The 18,693-nt window shown below is 53.3% G+C and overlaps 8 protein-coding genes across 8 annotated transcripts; 3 read left to right on the forward strand and 5 right to left on the reverse strand.

The window, feature by feature from the left end:
- Nucleotides 1-186: 186 nt before the first annotated feature.
- On the forward strand, nt 187-1,267 carry CCOS01_01521 (MAGE family protein; the record flags this gene model as incomplete). Its single annotated transcript, XM_060449715.1, has 4 exons — nt 187-216; nt 270-477; nt 533-670; nt 720-1,267. The coding sequence occupies 4 exons, from the start codon at nt 187-189 to the stop codon at nt 1,265-1,267; spliced, it is 924 nt and encodes a 307-aa protein (XP_060321153.1).
- Nucleotides 1,268-1,515: 248 nt separating this feature from the next.
- On the reverse strand, nt 1,516-1,959 carry CCOS01_01522 (splicing factor 3B subunit 10; the record flags this gene model as incomplete). The annotated part of the gene is made up of 3 exons (XM_060449716.1): nt 1,516-1,560; nt 1,616-1,822; nt 1,945-1,959. The coding sequence occupies 3 exons, from the start codon at nt 1,957-1,959 to the stop codon at nt 1,516-1,518; spliced, it is 267 nt and encodes an 88-aa protein (XP_060321154.1).
- Nucleotides 1,960-2,266: 307 nt separating this feature from the next.
- CCOS01_01523 (uncharacterized protein) lies at nt 2,267-3,663 on the forward strand (the record flags this gene model as incomplete). The annotated part of the gene is made up of 2 exons (XM_060449717.1): nt 2,267-3,223; nt 3,280-3,663. 2 exons carry the CDS (start codon nt 2,267-2,269, stop codon nt 3,661-3,663), a joined length of 1,341 nt encoding a protein of 446 aa, XP_060321155.1.
- Nucleotides 3,664-4,519: 856 nt separating this feature from the next.
- On the forward strand, nt 4,520-6,956 carry CCOS01_01524 (uncharacterized protein; the record flags this gene model as incomplete). The annotated part of the gene is made up of 4 exons (XM_060449718.1): nt 4,520-4,644; nt 4,922-5,482; nt 5,543-6,090; nt 6,160-6,956. The coding sequence occupies 4 exons, from the start codon at nt 4,520-4,522 to the stop codon at nt 6,954-6,956; spliced, it is 2,031 nt and encodes a 676-aa protein (XP_060321156.1).
- Nucleotides 6,957-9,085: 2,129 nt separating this feature from the next.
- Nucleotides 9,086-10,237, reverse strand: CCOS01_01525 (short chain dehydrogenase; the record flags this gene model as incomplete). Its single annotated transcript, XM_060449719.1, has 1 exon — nt 9,086-10,237. The coding sequence occupies one exon, from the start codon at nt 10,235-10,237 to the stop codon at nt 9,086-9,088; it is 1,152 nt and encodes a 383-aa protein (XP_060321157.1).
- A 3,897-nt stretch (nt 10,238-14,134) lies between these two features.
- On the reverse strand, nt 14,135-14,425 carry CCOS01_01526 (uncharacterized protein; the record flags this gene model as incomplete). Its single annotated transcript, XM_060449720.1, has 1 exon — nt 14,135-14,425. A coding segment is annotated over one exon (291 nt), but the record flags the coding sequence as incomplete, so codon positions are not given.
- Nucleotides 14,426-14,847: 422 nt separating this feature from the next.
- On the reverse strand, nt 14,848-15,546 carry CCOS01_01527 (uncharacterized protein; the record flags this gene model as incomplete). Its single annotated transcript, XM_060449721.1, has 4 exons — nt 14,848-14,981; nt 15,031-15,123; nt 15,223-15,272; nt 15,386-15,546. 4 exons carry the CDS (start codon nt 15,544-15,546, stop codon nt 14,848-14,850), a joined length of 438 nt encoding a protein of 145 aa, XP_060321159.1.
- Nucleotides 15,547-16,981: 1,435 nt separating this feature from the next.
- On the reverse strand, nt 16,982-17,873 carry CCOS01_01528 (uncharacterized protein; the record flags this gene model as incomplete). Its single annotated transcript, XM_060449722.1, has 3 exons — nt 16,982-17,462; nt 17,531-17,777; nt 17,849-17,873. 3 exons carry the CDS (start codon nt 17,871-17,873, stop codon nt 16,982-16,984), a joined length of 753 nt encoding a protein of 250 aa, XP_060321160.1.
- Between the last annotated feature and the right edge of the window lie 820 nt (nt 17,874-18,693).

The following is an 18,693-nucleotide window of genomic DNA, read 5'->3' on the forward strand; positions in this document are numbered from 1 at the left end:
GAAGGGTCTGAAGTGGCACCGCGAAGACCGCGTCCAGTCGCGTCAGATTGCAAGTTCACCGAATTTTACCTACCAGTACAGTCGAATGGCCTACGCTTTGGGTTTCTTCTAAAACTGAATTGAGAATCCGCATTGTTAAGATTCCGTTGTCAGAGTTGGAGCACCTTCGTTCCATTCAGAGCCAACATGCCTCCCTCACAAAGGAGGAGACGACCCGTATGCCCCGCGCTAAATCCTCAAGGCTCGCACCAGAGACTAACAGCACCCAGGTCGACGACGAAGACTCAGACGAGGAACCAAGACACCCGAGACAAAGGCGCAATAATGACGAATCTGCTGAAGAAGAAGGATCTGAAAATGGTGCTGTGGACGCCGAAGCGAGCGCAGAAGACCAACTCTCGAAGAAACTGGTGCGATATGCGCTGGCCTGCGAATTTTCGCGAACGCCTATCCGTCGAGACGGTATCAAGGAGCGAGGTACGAAGATACGATGGGCTCGTAGCACTGTGAGCATTACTGACGGTCGCTTCAGTACTCGGAGATCAGGGTAGAGCATTTAGGAAAGTATTCGACCTAGCGCAACAACAGCTCCGCCTCGTCTGGGGCATGGAGCTGCGAGAACTCGCAGTGAGGGAAAAGTTCACAATGGCGGAGAAGCGACAAGGCAAGTGTCATCTACGACACGACGTCACTTGGCATCCCCCGCTAACACCGCGCAGCATTAAAGTCCGGCTCCCAAGCAAAAAGCAGCTCAGGCGTCTACGTCCTATCCTCGACCCTCCCCTCCCAATACCGCTCCCCGACCATCCTCGCCCCCTCAAAAGCACCGAGCACCGACGCCGAAGCATCGTATGTGGGCTTCTACACCATGATTGTGACCATCATCTTCCTCAGCGGCGGCGAGCTGTCTGAGCAGAAGCTACGGCGGCATCTGAACCGCCTCAACGCCGAGGCGAACGTGGCGGTGGAGAAGACGGAGGACGTGCTGAAGCGTATGCAGACGCAGGGCTACGTCGTGCGCAAAGTGCAGAAGAACGCGGGGACGCAGGCGCAGGACGGCAGTGAGGACATTACGTGGCTCATTGGCCCGCGCGGGCTCGAGGAGATTGGTGCCGAGGGAGCGGCGGGTATGGTGCGTTCTGTCTGGGCCGACCAGGCTGATGCGGACCTGGAGAAGAAGATTGGGGCGAGTTTTGGGATTCGCCCGGCTGAGGATGGGGATGGGGATGTAGATATGTCACAGGCTGAAGCTGGGCCCTCGCATTGAGGTGGTGTAGCGGCGTAAAGACGGAGAGGATGTCCATGATTAGTGAGGCAAATTTCGGTGGAACGGGATACCCAAGAAGTAGCAAGCATTCCGAGCGTATGCGTTATGAACGGCCAAAATTGGCAAATGGATTTTTGAGGGTGTTTAACCCTCCATTACTGGTTCCTAAACACAATGACCCCAACGCCAGTGCCCTTGTAATCCTATATCTTTTTCAAGAGCCATGCCTCGATAGTCGTCGCTGGTCGTTAATCTTCGCGTTGTGGTGGTGGACCGGCAGGTTGCATCATTTTCTATGAGCAGTTAGAAAGCACGTCTCGAACCATCTAGAATTAGGCTTCAACATACCCTGATTAACCTCGCGCGCAGAAGCTGTGTAGGCTCGTTCTCAGCCAAGGCCATGTACGACAGCATAGGGGGGTGGCCGGCGATGGATGAGTAGGTGTCGCGGTAGATATTGGTCTTCCACTCCCAACTCGTCGTATCGGGGTGTCCGGTGCCAACGTACTTGGCCTGGAGGCGCTCGAGTTCTTGCTGGTTGCGGAGTTTGTCGGCCTATACATGAATCCTGTTAGATGGTTCTCGAGTTTCAACGGGGATGTCAATATACCATGTTGTCTTGTGTTGCTGAAGAAGAATGTGGATGGTGTTTACAAGATTGTAAAGCCTCAACGCACTGGACTGTCTTCCATGGATGCGCCGGCTGAAGCTCGGCAGACGTTCACCGAATGAAGCTGGCTGGAAGGGACGTGCGCGCTTGAGCTGCCTTCGCCTTGAGGACCCACTCCTTTCCAACTCAACCACGGACTTCCCAGTCTCCTTCAACTACTTTACATCTCAACATAAGCAAAGGGTTCATCAAACGAAGGATATTGCATCTCATTGGTATTATCTCCTACTCTCATTGAAGAATCACTCTTGAGAGGACGAAATCCTCAGATACTCTTTTCTCCGCCAACATCTTTCGTTGCCTACGACAACCACAGGAACAAAGCCAGTATGAGCAAGAGCCAGATCCAGCAGAGGGTCTTGCAGACCAAGCGGAAACAGCAGAGAAATGAGGCCGAATCCATCGAAAAGTTGAAGGCCAAGTGCGCGGAGGAGCACAGCAAGGCCCACGTTGCGCACTGCAAAGACTGTTACAGGGAGGTTGTGGAGACGATGAGAAGTAGATATGCCGATTCCAAGGATGAGTGGTTCTCCGACAACAAGGCCTTCTTGAGTGATCTCGACGGCTTATTCGCCAAGCTGAAAGACTTTACGGAAGATCTCAAGTCCATCGAGGCTCGGATCGATAAGGAAAAGCAGAGGCACTACCGCGAGACTCTACCTAAATCGGTTGCAGGACAGATCGCCGAGGCGTCGATTGGCAAGGAGGAATTCCAGGCTGCATTGGACGACGAGCAAAAACCCACTACTGCTCTCATCGAGGATGTCCGAAAAGTCGTCGGCAAAGGGGGCAGCAATTCTCCGGGTTTGGAGGAATTAGCACCGAAATTCGACGACCTTCCACCAGAGAAGGCAACTGATGTCCTCATTGACGTCTTCTTCCGCGACCCGAGCACGGGTGAGATCCCGGCATCATGCAGCAAGTACGTTGAGAAGCTGCGGTCCGGATCATCCATTGACGAAGTGATGGGGGCCATGCAGGCCGACAAGTCGGCGAGATCCAACGCTGCTGGGAATATGGACCGGCACAAGCGGACGCTGAACGAGCTTAAGAGGGCGCAAGCGGCACATGAGCAGGATAAGCTCCTGAAAGCTCAGAAGCGGCAGCAGCCTCCGCCTCAGGGACCGCAAGTCAACAAGGAACTGTACGATCTCCCGCCTTGCCTCGCTTGCTCCGGCAAGGTGTCGTCAGAGGTCATCGCGTGCCCTTTGTGTTTGATCTTTGCCGAGCTGAGCCTCACTAAGAGGACAGTCTTCGACTCGGAGAAGTGTTACGACGAGGCATATGTAAGTCAATCCCTATCACTGCAGCGACTACGTTGGTAGGCTAACAGATGATACAGGATGAGCACGTGAACACGGCGCACAGCTGTGCGGCAGGCAAGGGATGCATCCAGCTCAAGGAGGAAGACGAGGAGATGGGCGGTAGTGGCGAGGGGCCTGTGATCTGTGAAGAATGCGCGGAACAGCTTGGACAGAGTATAGTGTACTGTTCGTCCCGCTGCGCAAGCTCGGATTTCCAAGCCCATCGAGAGGGAGTTCACATCCCGAATTGGAAGGGACTCGGTATCGACCTTGGCACTCAGGGGGAGCACTTGGTCTATGACAATGATGAGAAGACCAAGTATCACGTCAACGATATCTCCAAATTCGTGTGGCGCCTTGACGATGCATTTGATCGCGTCTTCAAGGGGAACAACCCTGATATCAAGGATTTACAGCGATAAGGAGACGCTCGTCAGCATGTCTCCTTTGAAAGCTCTCAATGGACAGCACGACAGCTGACGAGGCGAATCTTGTCCGTGAGGTCGACTTGCTCAATTTATCACATTCAAAAAACAATGACCTATTCCACCAAACCTCCCAATCCAGATGAGTGTATCAGAGCGTGGTTTAACGAGGCTCATGGTGACGTTTCAGAAAGCCACACTGCCACTCCAAGACTCCGAAGTGGTTCGGAACTTATCGTCAGCACCAAGGCCAAAGCCACAGCCACCGCCATTGAAGCACCTAGAGCTAGTTAGGTTCGGTAAAGACTCCAAAAGACCCCTGGAATCCGCCCTAAGAGCGGAGCCGCCTAAGCCTGACGCATGCAACTTCCCCCAAGGCACCGGCCAATCAACAACATCCGAACGTCGCCGGAGGACTCGCTCAACTCATTCGCCGCCCTTTTCCTCAACCCATGTCTCTCTGCCCCGCGAAATTCCCAATGTGCCGAATATTATGGTTCTTGTGGAATTACACCCAACTCACTTCCAACCCCCATTCGCTCAGCTGCAAGACATCCAAGGCGTAAGCTGAGCTCTGAGCTGCTCAGATAACGCTCTCATTCATCTCAGCTCCACCATCATTCCCTTTGCTTGGTGTAGCTTCGCGGGCAGTGGATCTCAACTATACTCTCCCAGCTCGTCCAGATACGGGAAGGCATCAGTCGCTTTGTCTTCATCTCTCTCACTCCCCGCCAAGCTTCTCTTCAAACATCTTCGGCACTTGTTTGCCTATTTAGTCACTTCACTTATTCCGGGCCGAATATCCGAGCACCCCCATACACCCCGATCCGTCACTCCGTGTCGCCAACACATCATGGAGCCCGGTACCGATCCTGACGCCGGTGCCAACCCGCGGCAGAGAGTGACCAATGCCTGTGAAGCGTGCAGGGCAGCCAAGGTCAAGTGCCAAACCAGCGTGCAGCTGGGAATATGTCGAAGGTTTGTTGTGTGTGGCCACCCTAGTTCCGGGCGGTACTCCCCCGAGCTGCCCCGGCGTATAAGTCCATTCATCCGTATGCTCACCAGCCGCCCGAATAATCCAGATGTCTCGACTTCAAGAGAGAATGTATCTTCCGCACCGGTCCAAGGACCCGTCGTCCACGGCAATCTAAGCAGTAAGCTCTCGTCACCTTCTTTGTATCCATTACCTGCTATTGTGTGATTTCTCAGCTTCAGATGAGTCTACCGCCTCACCAACCATACTCATATGCTACAGAAACCAAGACGCACCCAGGCCGCCTCCTCCACCGGGACCCTCAAAGACGTTCAGCATCGACTTTGAGATGCCCCAAGTGGAAGAGCCCGACGACCTCGAAAGCCTTGCCGCCCGGCACGACAAGTACGTGGACGAGTTTCTACCACCAGAGTCCGACCTAGAGTCCATAGAGATGATGTTCGGCCTCGACGCCGGCTCCGGTAGCGGTCCCCACTCGTCCATCTCGTCTCCACCGTCCTCGGGCCCGTCCGTCTCGGTCTCGAGCTTCGGTCTCAAACCGCAGTTCAACCTAGATTCAGCAGAAAAGCTGCTATCAACTTTCCGCGTCATGCTCAAGCATTTTCCCTGTGTGGCACTCCCGCCCGATGCCACAGTTACTTCGCTTTCAAAGACGAAACCGTTCATGCTTCTCGCCATCCTCTCGACGGCGTCTGCTACCAGTGCATTGCAGGGTCACACTCTCTACGACGAAGAGTTTCGCAAGATTCTGGGTCTCAAGTTCGTGGCCGGTGGCGAGCGGACGCTAGAGCTCCTCCAAGGGTTGCTCATCTATACGGCATGGTGAGCTTGCTATAACTGACTGACCCCCCTTTGAGGCAAACACCCCCTTACACAATTCAGGTACCCCTTCCACCTCCGCCCAAAGAACAAACAAGCCTTCCAATACGTCCGCATGGCAGCCGAGATCCTCCACGATCTCGAGCTGAACCATCCACCTAGCCAAGGCGCAGGCTCACCTGCCGGCGGCGGCGGGACGGCCTCGTCATCGTCCTCTGCGCCAGATCAAATGGACGGTATTCGTGCCTACGTGTCCTGCTACTACCTGGTGTCAGCGCACGTACTGCCCTTCCTGCAGTATTTTCGCCGCACGACTCTGACCGATGCTAGGTTCGCAATGGCCTGGGCCAAGATGGCGATCCTGGCCCTCGACTACACATCATGGACGGCCACCTGCTGCGATCTGCTCGAGCACAATTCTGCGCTCAAGGGCGATCACACGCTCGCGTGGCTGGCTAGGCTGGTTCACATTACCGAGGAATCGGCTGCCATCGCAAAGAGTATACCGCAAGGGGATCAGGCGAAGCAGCAGGTTCACTTCATGTTTCTCGGGCTCGAGAGCCAGCTGAGGGAGTGGCAAGGCAGGATACCAACCAGCCTCGGCGACATCAGTCAGTCTCCATTCTCCCATCCAACAACGCACAACCCTCCTTCCTCATACTAACTCAACCCGTCCCCAGACTCCCTTACACTAGCCAACCTATTCACCGAAATGTTCCTCCTCGCCGGCCCAGTCTACACCCTCCGCTCGACAGCAAAAATAGGCGACAGCGACCTCGGGCCCCCGATCCCAGCCCACCGCCTCGACAAGTGTCTCACCCTCCTCCGCACCCTCCTCGACTTCATGACCAACCTCCCAGCCGCCGCCTTCGTCGAGCTCAGCTCCATCGACTGGGGCCGCTTTATCCAGGCCGTCATCCTCGCCATCCGCCTCTCCTTCCCCATGCCGCTCTGCCCGGAGTGGGACCACGCCCGCGCCCGCGAGCAGCTGCAGTTCGACTCGTACCTCGCGCGCCTGTGCGCCAACAGCGAGGCGCCGACGCTGACGCCCGCGACCAAGAGCACCATGGACGTCCTGTCTGCGGGGAAAGTTGTCTTTTCCGTCGTCAAGCGCAAGTACGAGGCTCGCGTCGCGAATATCGAGACGCCGGTGAATAAGCTGCCGCGGACGATTCGCGGGTGTCCGATGTTTGATGGGAGTCTGGATCAGTATTTCCCGATTTGGGATCAGGATCTGAATAGGGACGGGACGCATGGGTTGGTCTCTCCCGTGACGAACGGTACGCCTGCGATGGTGAATGGGCAGCCTGTCTATCATGATCTGTGGGCGACGATGACGATGAACTGGCCTGATGGTATGGCTGGTGCTGCTACACCCGGGTTTGATCTGGGCCAGGCCCAAGATCCGACCATAGGCCTCGATCCTTCATTTCAGGGGGCCATGGACCTTGGCCCTTCTCCTAGTGGTAGCGGGTGAGGTTGGTTTGGTCTGCGACATTTGGCGTTTTTTGTCGTCCGGGTCATTTTGAGTAGCGGCAGCGAACCTACTGCTCTTGAATGGCGTTTAGATTTGGGTCTCTTCTCATTATTTGGCGAGCGAGATTTCCGCTTCATCACATAATCCGCATTAGGGCGTGGACGAATTCGGCATCATGTGTTCCAGTCTGATCGAAGAATATCATATCTCTTGTTTTCTGAAATTCCGTCATCATCCTACCCCTTTTTCCTCATTGACATGTCCACAATGGGCTACATCTCGAGATCGAAACAGCGACAAGATAGCTGCTGCCTGCTCATCGTGGAGTATAAAAAGAGCGCCACGGCCATGGTGAAAGGCAAGCGACCAGTGCCCACATAACAAGGGCAGTATGCTCCGATGTCGTTGATGAGCGAGGGAAGACGCAGCTGCAGTAGTGGTCGGGGTGAAGAAAGGAAAGAGAGAAGACTCCTGACTAGAGAGATAAAGGCTCGTTGTTCGTTCATTTCCCTTGATCCCGCCCGTATTCGTCTCATACTAATAACAGGGTTGTGCATAACGGCCAATAATAGGACTGTCGATAGCGGGGATAGTAATAGGACTTTAGGAAAAGGGGAGTATAATAGGACTCTAAGAAATAGGGATACTAATAGGACTATTAGTAGCGTAGGGAACAATAGGACTTTAAGTAACTAAATAAAGAAAATAATAAATAGGACTATAGATAACGGGGAGAATAATTAGACTATAAGTAATAGGGCGCTATTATAGCTTCTCTTAGGAACTCGCTTCTTTAGTCTATATATAATAAGATAATAACCTTTCTTATATCTTAAGTAGTAGAGCGTAAAGGGAGAATATCTAACGGCTAGACGTTAAGCTCCGTATTACTTAAAAGAGGCACTGAGCTAATATATTATTACCGTATCTAGGTATAATAAGTCTTGACCTTGTTTATTAAATATATAATATTATAACGCACCTAGCTTATAGTAGGTCTATTCTTAATAATATTACGTGTCCGTATATAAATAATATCGAGTTAAAAAAAAATTCGAAGGACAAAGCTCTCTATTATAAAAGCAAAGACTTAGCGTTCGTTCACTATCTGTGATCCCGTCCGTATTCGACTCACGCTTATAACGAATATCACGACGCCAACGAAGCGGGATGCTGCGAACGGACGTTTACCTTGTATGACAAATCCACATGAGAAGACTAGGAGCACATACACACACATAGACACCTCACCGCGACTCACTCGGCAACAACGGCTTGGAGATTGGACAAGGAGCACATTCCTTCCATTACAAGATTGGCGATGATGAAACTAGGTTGGCTCGGCGTTGAATACTTGTATAGCTGTTCAGGAGATGGGCAGGGGGGACATTTTGGCCTTGCCGTTTAGGGCAGCGGTGACAACGACCTTGGGCTTGGAGCAAGCCAGGCAAGAACGCCAAGGGTAAACTCGTGGTTGAGAATGGTATCGTCGAAGCTCATACCTTAAGCCAGATTGTTGGAAACCAATCTATCCTATTCAGTGGAATCTCACATCTCTCTGGTGCTTATAATTAGATGGACAAGAACGTCGAGGCTTGACTCGTCATTTCGAATTTCATCACCACGTTGAAATCATGGGAGAGTGGACATTGAGCGCTTTGGATGTCCCAGAGGATGATAGACGCAGTATCGATTCGATTGTCTAGTTTGAGAGATATAGAGACTCCCTTTTCGAAATGGAGACTCTTTTCTCCAAATGTATTCATGGCAAACACAAGTTTGCCTCCAGATCGATTGCTGACTGGCAATGATGTCTCTGCTTTGACTGTCAACCTTTATGAAGCATCACGTAACATGAAGCCTCGTATATGCTAGCCTTTCTCCATCTCCATCTCTCACATGGCTACCATTGTTCAAGGTAGGCTCTCCAAGCAGGCGTGGTTGCATTCATCTACGACGAAGTGTGTCGCCAACGTCTTGATACCTCAGATTATATTAAACGAGTCCTGGGCTTACACCTTCGCCTACCGTGAATCTCTTCCTCTCAGTCACTTCAACTACTTTTATCCAGTTGATCTAATCTAGACCTCACCCGAACCAGACACAAGACTATCACACAGGATAGCCACTTACCTCCTCCCTCGAACCGGCCTCGTGAGAATCGAAAACACATCCCCAATCCACCCAGTCCACCCCCGAACATACTCAACCGTATTCATCACCCGAATCCACCTCCACACAAAAGCCTCGCAATCCTTATAATCCTCCGCATACACATCCCACACCGCAACCTTCCCCCCCTTCTTACCAACCATCATCACCTCCCCGTCCTCGTCCTCCTCCACCAACCCCAAAGCATCAACCTCCGGCCCAACAAGCAAAGCCCTTCCCACGACCCCCTCATCAGCAACAAGCCTCGTCGCGGCATCGACAACATCCCTCCCCTGCGCCCCGCCCGCCCCGCCACCGAGTAACGCCGCCTCCGCCGCACCGGGGAACATCTGGCTCCCGCTCACAAAGTACGGACACACCATGTTCATCCGCACTCGGTGCCGCAAATACGCCGTCCCGCGCATCGCACGGAACAGACCCGTGACGGCGTGCTTGGACATGGTATACGGCGCCTGGCCCGGGAAATGCCCCACGCCCGCAACAGAACCCACCAACAACAAGCATCTGTCGCGGGGCGTGCCACCGACACCTGCACCGGTACTGTTCCCGTTCCGCGGAAGCCAGAAGAGGGCGAGGTGCGTAGTGTACGATAACCCCGTGATGTTAACGTCAATAATCTTCGTCGACGGCTCCCGCGGCGCGTCCGGGTCCGAACTCGAGGCCAGAGGCATCTCAAAGCGCCCATTGGCGCCAGGCTCGTTGACGCCCGCGTTGGCTACCACGACGTCGATGGCGCCGTTCGGCGAGAGGCGTGCGCCTTCCTTGAAGAAAGAGACCTGTGATTCCCAGGACGTGACGTCGCAGGTGACAAAGTGGTGTGATCCTCCTTTTCCCCCTTCTTGTCCTGCTCCTCCTCCCCGCTTTGGATACTCGGCGCGGAGTTCGGCCACTAAGGCCTCGCCCGCGGACGGGTTAATGTCCCCGACGATAACATTCGCTCCGTGCGAGGCCCACTCCCTCGCAAACGCCGCGCCGAGGCCGAGGGCGCCGCCGGTGATGAGGACGGTTTTGCCGGCGAGGGTGGAGGGATCGTAGGGCTGCGTCGTGTCGACGGGTGGCGAGAGGTTCGTCACGGGGATGAGGTTGTGGTAACCCTGTGCGACTGTCATGATGGATGGATGGAGGAGGGGGACGGGACGCGCAGGCGCAGGCCGCAGGGCGTAACAGGCGCGTGTGAGAGCGGTTGAGCGGTGAGTGAAGGGCGGGAGGAAGCCAAGTGACACGCTGTTGTGAGACGTTTGATTTTTTTATTTAATTTTTTTTGTTGAGATGCGGGAGGTTGCAGTAGTTGATGAGTAAACGTCCCAGGTGACTTGGTGGTGGTGAGTTGAAAAGGATCACATCAAAAAAGAGTAAATGCCTTTTACGTATGAACTTATCTTTTCATGCATTTAGTAGGGAGAAGAGATTCATGACTACTACAACTTCTTTAAAATCAGAATTCAGCCAGGTGTTCAGATTAGGTATCAAATTATCCCTAACAAGCCACGCGATGCGAGGGCGGAAACGACACAGGAAGAAGTGGACTGTAGCGAGTGGACTGACGCGGCCAAAGTGCCCATCCGTTGGGTAAGAATCTGACAGCGTCACTAGGTACGGATACTCTGTAAGTGTCAGGTAAGCACCGTATACCGTAGCGCGCTGCGGCTGAGAATTACGAGACCCGAGCCATGTATGTCGCCTCTCTCGGCTGGCAGGATTCCCGTCCCTGCATCAGTTTGTGTGCGCGAGAAAAGGTGGGCAAAAAAAATAAAGGGGCGGGGAGGAGAGGGGGAGCACAGTTGGTCGTTGCAAAAGATGACGACGGCGGATCTTTTCATCAAGAGGTCGTCTCCGCCCCGGTGGCCGGCACGAATGTCCCAGACCATTCGGTCGGGCAGAGAAAAGAAAAACACGGAGCGGGGCGCCGGAGCCTTCAACTTACTGTGGTAGAGAGAGGGTCCCGCCATCCCGTGGGAGGAGACGTTTGAAGAAACTCTTTTGATAAAGATCAACTTTCGAGTCAGGGAAGGCAAAATAGCATGCAACTCTCGCCGGAGCCGCTTGACCTAGACGGGCAGATAGGTACGCGTCGGCGGGGGCCCAGCGGGCGTCGAACCCGTGTTCGAAGCCTGTAATCGGGCTGAGGATCCTTACTCTCTGTACGGAGAATCTGTATGTCCATACTTCGTACTCCCGTAGTTAGCCCGTCTTCGTAGTCAGCCACATGCTTAAAGATTGAAGCCGCAGGTGCACGTCGACAAGCAGGACGAGGTTAAAAAAGTTGACCCTGGAGATAAAACCCCAGACGGAGTGTGGCATGGGGCTCTGTGGGCTCCGTGCCAGGCTGATCGCGCACCCCCCCCCCCCCCCCTTGACACCGAACCTGCCCCTCCCCCCTCCTCGCCAAATGTTTCGGTTGTCTCGGGGCCTGCATATAGTTGCTGCTGCCCGTGAAGTCTCTCTCAAAAGTGTGTGGCCCAAATTTAGACTCGATGGGAAGGAGACCGAGGAGGGTGTTATGGTTGCGGCGGTTTTCGGATGAGTGCTGTTTGGTATGCTGCAGCTCGCACGCTTGTTGATGACAGAAAGAAGGAACTTGGGAAAACAACCTTGGGAAGAGGCATATCTTGCCTCTCGCAGGCACGGATTCCTGTCGCTGGAGAAGGACCCTTGCTTTGACATTCCTCGAGATACCCAGCCTGCCCGAGCCAAAAAAGCAAGACTTGCTGACGGCCAGGCAACCCTGTCTGCCCAAGACCGCGGAAGCCCCCCGAGTGGTTGACTGGAAAGGGGACAGAGATTCAGAGGTCAGATGACCTTGACTTTGAGCAGACAGAGTTGGCCACGCCTCTAGGTACCGGTATCCGTACCATGGCTTCCGCTTCCTGGGCATTCGGTAATGATATCCACGCCCGGCAGTGGATCGTGGTTCGAACCAGCCCCTTGGGCTTTCGCGAGCGCGAGAGCCCAGAATCACGGAACAGACGCGCTCCGGTTGTCTTGCGCATGCCACCATCCGGAACCTGAACTGTTCATGTGGGTTTGGCCTGTGATCGGTGCAGGATCTGTAATGATATTAGGTATGGGCTCTCTGCTCTGCACAAACAGATATCGCACAGCCCGGGCCTGGCGGCGGCTCGGCGCATCGGCCACCCGAACGCCTGTCTTGTCCAAAGTCGAGAGATGATGGTGGGTTGTTCGCTTCAGTTCCCAAATGCTCCAGACTCTTTCCAAGATGCTTGAGAGTTAGCTCTTCTGACCCACATGGCAATGCAGGAAATAGCATTGGCTTCTAAACGCAACTGCCAAACTTCAGCCAGCCACTTCCTCCTGTTGGCTTGTCCGCTCGTCTATCTCTCGCGATTTGAGTGGGTCTCGCCTCGAATCTGATGTTTCAATGAAAGCCCGGCCGAGATCAGTGGCATGGGAGGGCTATGGAACCGAGAAAAGGGGAGGACAACTCCCGTGCAGGATACAGTCGGGTTTCCGTAAGCCTTCCAACGTCGGTAGTCATCTGGGCAAGTTCGTGAGAATCGACAGCGCCAAGCTTTCCCAAGAACCCCGCAGACCCCTCCCTCTTGTGAACGGTGGGACAGGCGACTCCATCGTATCGGAAGTCTTCCTGGCGGACACCCTCCCCGTTGGGTGGTTCTGACTCTCCATTTCTTCGTCTTGGGCCGCTTTCAGTCCAGTCGACCCCGCTATCATTCAATCCTAGCGCTTCTTCTTGATCGGACCCCCTCATGAGCGTGCTCATAGTTCGTCATTGTTTGCAGTAGGTAGGTATCTCGCACCATCAGCATCTGGAGTTGAAGGCCGGAGAAAGAGTCGCTGTTGTGACAACCAGAGCTGATATTCGTAATCTATCGCATCTTGATATCTCCCCAGCAAAGTGAGCTCGACCTGATACGACGGCCACAGACATTCACTGTCACCTCAGTCAGTACAGATTTGACAACGGGATGGTCGACTACGTCCTTTGAGAGAACCGAGGCTGCTTCAGCTAGATCTCAGGAGACACAAGATTAATGAGTCTATCTCAGCGATGTAGAGGCAGTAGCCAGCCTTCGGCATCACTTTGTGAGCACACCTACGCGGATAGAGATGCGCCGTTGCGGATCATTCACAAGTGACAGATGTCAGACCGAGCCTCAAAGGCCCAGGCCCGACGTTGTGTAGGTCATAGTAGCTGGTTTAGCCGGAGCTGGACACATACCGACAGCTCATCGCTGTTAGGCTCGGTACCTGAAGAGTCATCATGATTGGCAGGCCTACCCACCCTCAAGCAGCCGTGAGAGCCTGGTGTCTGTTCATGAGTCTACGAATTACCGAGTCAAGCTGGGGCTTGCTTACGGACGTTTCCCATCCTTCCCAAGCTCTCCTCGATAGCCCCTATGCCGCTAATACAACCCGGAAGAGGGTTACTCTGAAGACATAAGATTGTAGCCAGTGGCAGGGCCTTCTGCCCAGTGTCATGCGAGAAGCAAAGTTTGGGCCAATCTCTCCAAACGCTGAGCGCTTGAATTCGTCCCAACAGTGCATCTTCCTTGCTAGTTTCAGGATTCTGCATCCGGAAGTGACTGGCCATGGCATCCGTACAGTAGTCCCATGCACGACAAGTGGTACTTTCCAGGGTTGCCGGCCAATGAGACTCTACTTCCAGGAAGTCGTCTCTCCCGTGCGTGATCTAACTTTCTAACGGTTGGCTGACGAACAAAGAACACACACGGTCGTTCAGGAAACGTCAAGATACCAGAATGGCTGCTACTGTATATGGGGCAGTGGCTTGTCCTGAGTATTCGTTCGGACTTGGTGCTTTTGCGGAGATTCGATATCGAAAGTTACCTGTAAAAGGCCAGGGCGTCTCACGCTTCGGTCGAACGTGTCCAGCAGAACGTCGATTTCACTATAATTAAGAATGCCAAATACCCTCTGTCGAAGCGACGAATGCAACAGCCAGGGAGACAGTTCAAAACTCGCGGCGCTTGAACTCTAAGTTGAGAGGGAAAGCAAAAAAGGCGAACTTATGCAAGGCTGGAGTTCCTCGAACGTTCCCTACGCTTGGTCAATAGTGAAGTCTGTTCACTTGTGTTACCACAGCCTGATGAATTGGTGTTCAAGATGAGCCTCAAGGAGGGGAATTCTTCCAGAGTGAGTCCCCTCCAGGCCACTTCGAAGATAAGAGGTAAGTCGACAGTCTCGAGGATGCCGTGATTCAGGAGAGCAAGTCCGCCCCTGATATGCTTTTGATCGTCGCTTGCGTCCGTATCTGCAATCGCACCAAGCCGGAGAGGAGAATGATTCTCTTGCGAGCTCGTGCTCGCTACGTGACTTCGGCCAGCCACTACTCAAAGTGATGAGTGCCTCACTAACCAAAGAAAGCATGGGTGCCCTTTGTTGTTTCGTTACAATGTCGGAACTGCTGGTCTGCATTTTGAGGCCCTCCAGGAGTCGGTATGTACAGCGGCACATGCTGGAGGGCGGAGGAGGAGGCTCGGTAAAGATGACATGAATCTATTTCCGAGGATGAGTTCACTTCTTGAGCGTTTGGTATGGCGATCGTTTCCAACACACACAGTGCCGAGTTCTCTCTTCAGCCTCGTGTCTCCAGCTTGATGATCATTCCAGTATTCCTGGACTTAGGTTGTTTTCTGAGCTCGTGAAAGGGCGAAAGCGAGGTGGCTCTCGGCTTTGTTTTGGGTAACAATTGACATTCCACGCAGCTTCGTTGTCCCCTTTATCGGGGGGTGGGCTGGTCTTTCAAGCTGTTGATGGGATGGCGAGCGGATGACGGGACAAACCAGAAGCCAGCGTCAGAGAGCATTGGGTCGCAGACGTCGACTAGGCTGCGGTACGGAAACGACTCAAACACTAAACGCGTGACTGTGTAAAGTATTATAGACACACCACGGAATATTACTAAGGAAGATGGCGAGAAAGTAAGGCTCTGCATTGTGATCAGGTCCTTGTACATTACCGGTAGATGCCTGTGCTGCAAGCTTCCGGAGGAAGCCCAGAGAAACATGTTGTTATTAGGAAGCTGTGGCTTTGGATGCTTCTGAGAGGAAGGTCTAACAATCAAGCTAGGGAGTACCTCTAGCACATCGTCTACCTCTCATTGCAGTTGTAACGACTTGTATCCGTGAGTTTGATGACTTATGTCTGTGGAAGAATTCAAGTTGCGCCGCATGCTAATGGGTTGCTCGCTTCTGATGGTGGTGAGAATGTGTGGTGAAGTCGATCGAGTATGTTGGTAGTACACCAGGCAGACTTACACTGACGAGCTGGTCATACTCGCCAATCTGCGAGCAGGCAGCTGCCAGAGGAGGCTAAAGAGTGTTGTAGAAAGTCGATATCTCGAGATGATGGTAGCAGCCACCGCTCTCAGTCTAGCCATCCTTATGAGAGTGGAACGACAAACAATGATGAAAGTCATTGGATCGGCCTCCAGTGTTGGTCGGAGAATTTCTCTTCACGCAAGGATCTCATTAGGGTAGGTTGTCGCGATGCATTCTTCGTACTACAGCTCGCCCAATTCCTGTTCCCCCGTGCTGACCCTACGGATAAGCGCGGTCCAGAGAATAGCTTCGTTCATAAACGAGCTGGCAAGCGAGAGGCTAGGTCTGCATTGGGTAAGAAAGGTCCTGTCGTACAAACTGTATTTGACTACCCAGGCGTGTCAGGTTTGCCAGGCCAGAGGGGATTAACCGGTTGAAAATATCGTATAACAAGAATGGGAACGTGGGAGTCCACCAACTTGATCCAGAGTAGTGAGCGGAATCCGACTTTACGTGCGTGCACCTTGCGACTTGCACCCGAATTAAGTCTCTCTATCTTCAGATGCACGATGCGCCTGTACCAGCCTGCAGGTAATCGGCTAGTTGAGAGCATGTGCTTGCGACACGATGGGCTCTCTTTGAATATCTTTGGACTTTGAGTGTATCAGCGGCAAGCAGAGACGCAGGACAACAAGGATTCCGAGGTGCCCTATGATAGGCGCACTGCCACAGGGAGGAGCAATGTTTGAATAGTTGGTGGAGTCGAGACTGGACGAGTTGCTTCGGGGCGAAGACCGATCCACTGCATTCATCCGCCCGGCCTATCCAGAGGCAACCACCGGGCCGGAGAGTTTTAGAAAAGAGTGGCATCGTGTTGACAGCCGGAAAATCGGAGCTTGCTCGGCAATCCAATGGGCAGCCGTAGTCTCACTTTAGCGTCATCGTGGGAGACCGGCCATGGTCGGTGTGGGTGACTACTTGAACCGGTCAGCCAGCAGTACCGGGACATTCTGTCAAAACTCAACGCAGCAATCTAAAGCGAAAGAGATGTCCAAGGAAGAGGGAATGACGCCACAATTCCCAGGCCCCATCTGCAGGCTGAGAAAAATAGAGGGTGCTCAACGCAGCGCTTGAAGGAAATCATGGTCAGGGGGGTTCTACATCGCTGTCATACCTTATCGAAACCACACTACCTATAGCTTGTCAATTACCTTGTAGATAAACTCTTTCACGTTGCTTTGCGTTTCAGACCAATTTCTCCATCTTGAAGTTTGATGGATAGAGAAATGCTTTCCATAGCCTCCTTCAACTTGGATTGGCTTCGAATCCATCTCCTGGCGGACGCTTAAAAGACAACCTGGCAGTCTCGACGGCATGACGGCCAGCATCGCGATTGGCAGTTGACATTCACACGTTCAAACTCCTGGCTGGACTGCATTCACGTATACTCTGACCGTAGCGATATGTTGAGGCGCAAAAGTTTTGACTGCATATCGGACCTGTAACCAAAGGGTGCGTCCATATAGCTTGCCTGCAGATATATGTGTGGTCTGCTAATAAGGCGTTTCGGGGGGTCTCACCACAGAAGTTTGATTATCTGCATTTGACGGCACCAGCAGGCTTGCGCCTCGGCGCATGCAGGATGTGTGAGGCGGGAACGGGTGAGGGATGTTTTGAGTACCGGCAGGAGGGCTGACGATGTCTGGAGTCTAAGGCGCGGCACAGACTCGAATCCCCAGAACTCAAATTATACAACGTTGACGGGTCGGGGCAGAAAGAATGACCAGATGTGAGGGCAATTCGAATATCACCGGCGGTTCCAAGGATCTTGGCAGTCGGGCGCCGAGGACCATGAGCGAGAAAGTGCACGTACCCTCCAACCTTGGCCAGACATGGCCTACGGGTACCTAGCTGGCAGCTCCCCCCACAAATGTACCAATGTGGAGGGTATTTTGAGTGCCTCACGGCGAACGCACAATGACGGCCCATGATGCAGCGATGCAGTTGACAGTACCAAGGGGTTTCATCGAAAAGAAGTGTAGGTGACAGGGCTGGCGTCGACACCATCTTTTGTCTGCGTCGCAAAAAGCTGTTGACCTTATGCGCAGGTTGACACTTGGAGGGGGGAGTAGAGAGCCCTACAGATACAGAAACGAAGTGAATACCCCGTGTGGACAGCTGCCCATGTCCAGGTCCTGGTCCACGCTATCACAGTTCCGCACGGGCTTGAGGGTCTGGTCGGGTCCCTTGCTTCGCGGATGCGGATGCGGTGTTCCTTGCCCCATGCTGCTGGGCTGGTGGATAAGCACACGAAGTATCGGTAGGTGCTTTAGGACGGAACTGTTGTCGACAATGGTGGGTATCAATACGTATGAGTACCGGGTTCGGACTGGTAAGGCAAGGTGAGTGGGTTAGTAGGCTAATGTTCTATGCAGCTTGGTTTGGTTTCCGCCAACTGACCGGCGTGATGGGCACATGGCCTCATCTGGTCTGTGGTCTCGCGTGGTAGATCAGGGCCGACAGATTTGTTGGAGTCATGGTGGCTGTCTAGGACTCTGTTCAACCCTCGACGTGCAAAGAGGCACAACAGAGGCAGATGTATGATGTAGCGGTATCCGTGGTGCCGTACAAGTCCATGTCAGAGGCAAGAGGCGCGAGGCGCGAGGGGCAGAGTGCGCGCAGCAGAAAATACTGCGTAGGTATTTCACCCGACATTTGAGTCCGTCCTCCCGAGCGGTTGCAAAGGCGCATCAAGGGCGAGGCACACACTTGTCTAGCCCCATGCAATGACCCCGTTCTCGATCCTCCTAGGTTTCAGCGGCGGCAGCTTACGATGCAGCTGGCCATGCTGGCCTGGTGCGGCGGACTCGAGAGGTTTCTTCATCATTTGATTTGGTTCTTCAGGGACAATTCTGGTGATGCGTGCGCCGGCATCTGCATCGAGAATCGAGCATCGAGTACCTTCAAAGTATCAGTCGTGCAATTAGAACGTGGTGTTATAAGGGAGGGGGGGGGGATGCCGTTGATCGAATTTTATCTTATCTTCCACACGTGCATCCACAACCCTTCCTTCTCTGACTATTGCTTGACGCAAACAGCAAAAAGCATAATACCAAAAGAAAAGAAAAAAAAAATGACAAAACAAAAGATTCACAAGAAACAGACGAAGTACGTAGGTAGGTAGTCGAGGTATCCGTAAAGTAAGGCACATCACGCAAAGCTTGAATTCCACCTAGGTATGTAATCGCAGTACGGATAGAGACGTGAAGGGAGGCAGATGGAGTTGCAACGTGCAAGAGAGACAC

This window comes from Colletotrichum costaricense (genome assembly GCF_030867565.1).
Source record: "Colletotrichum costaricense strain IMI 309622 chromosome Unknown Scaffold_1.1, whole genome shotgun sequence".
Taxonomy (NCBI): Eukaryota; Fungi; Ascomycota; class Sordariomycetes; order Glomerellales; family Glomerellaceae; genus Colletotrichum; species Colletotrichum costaricense.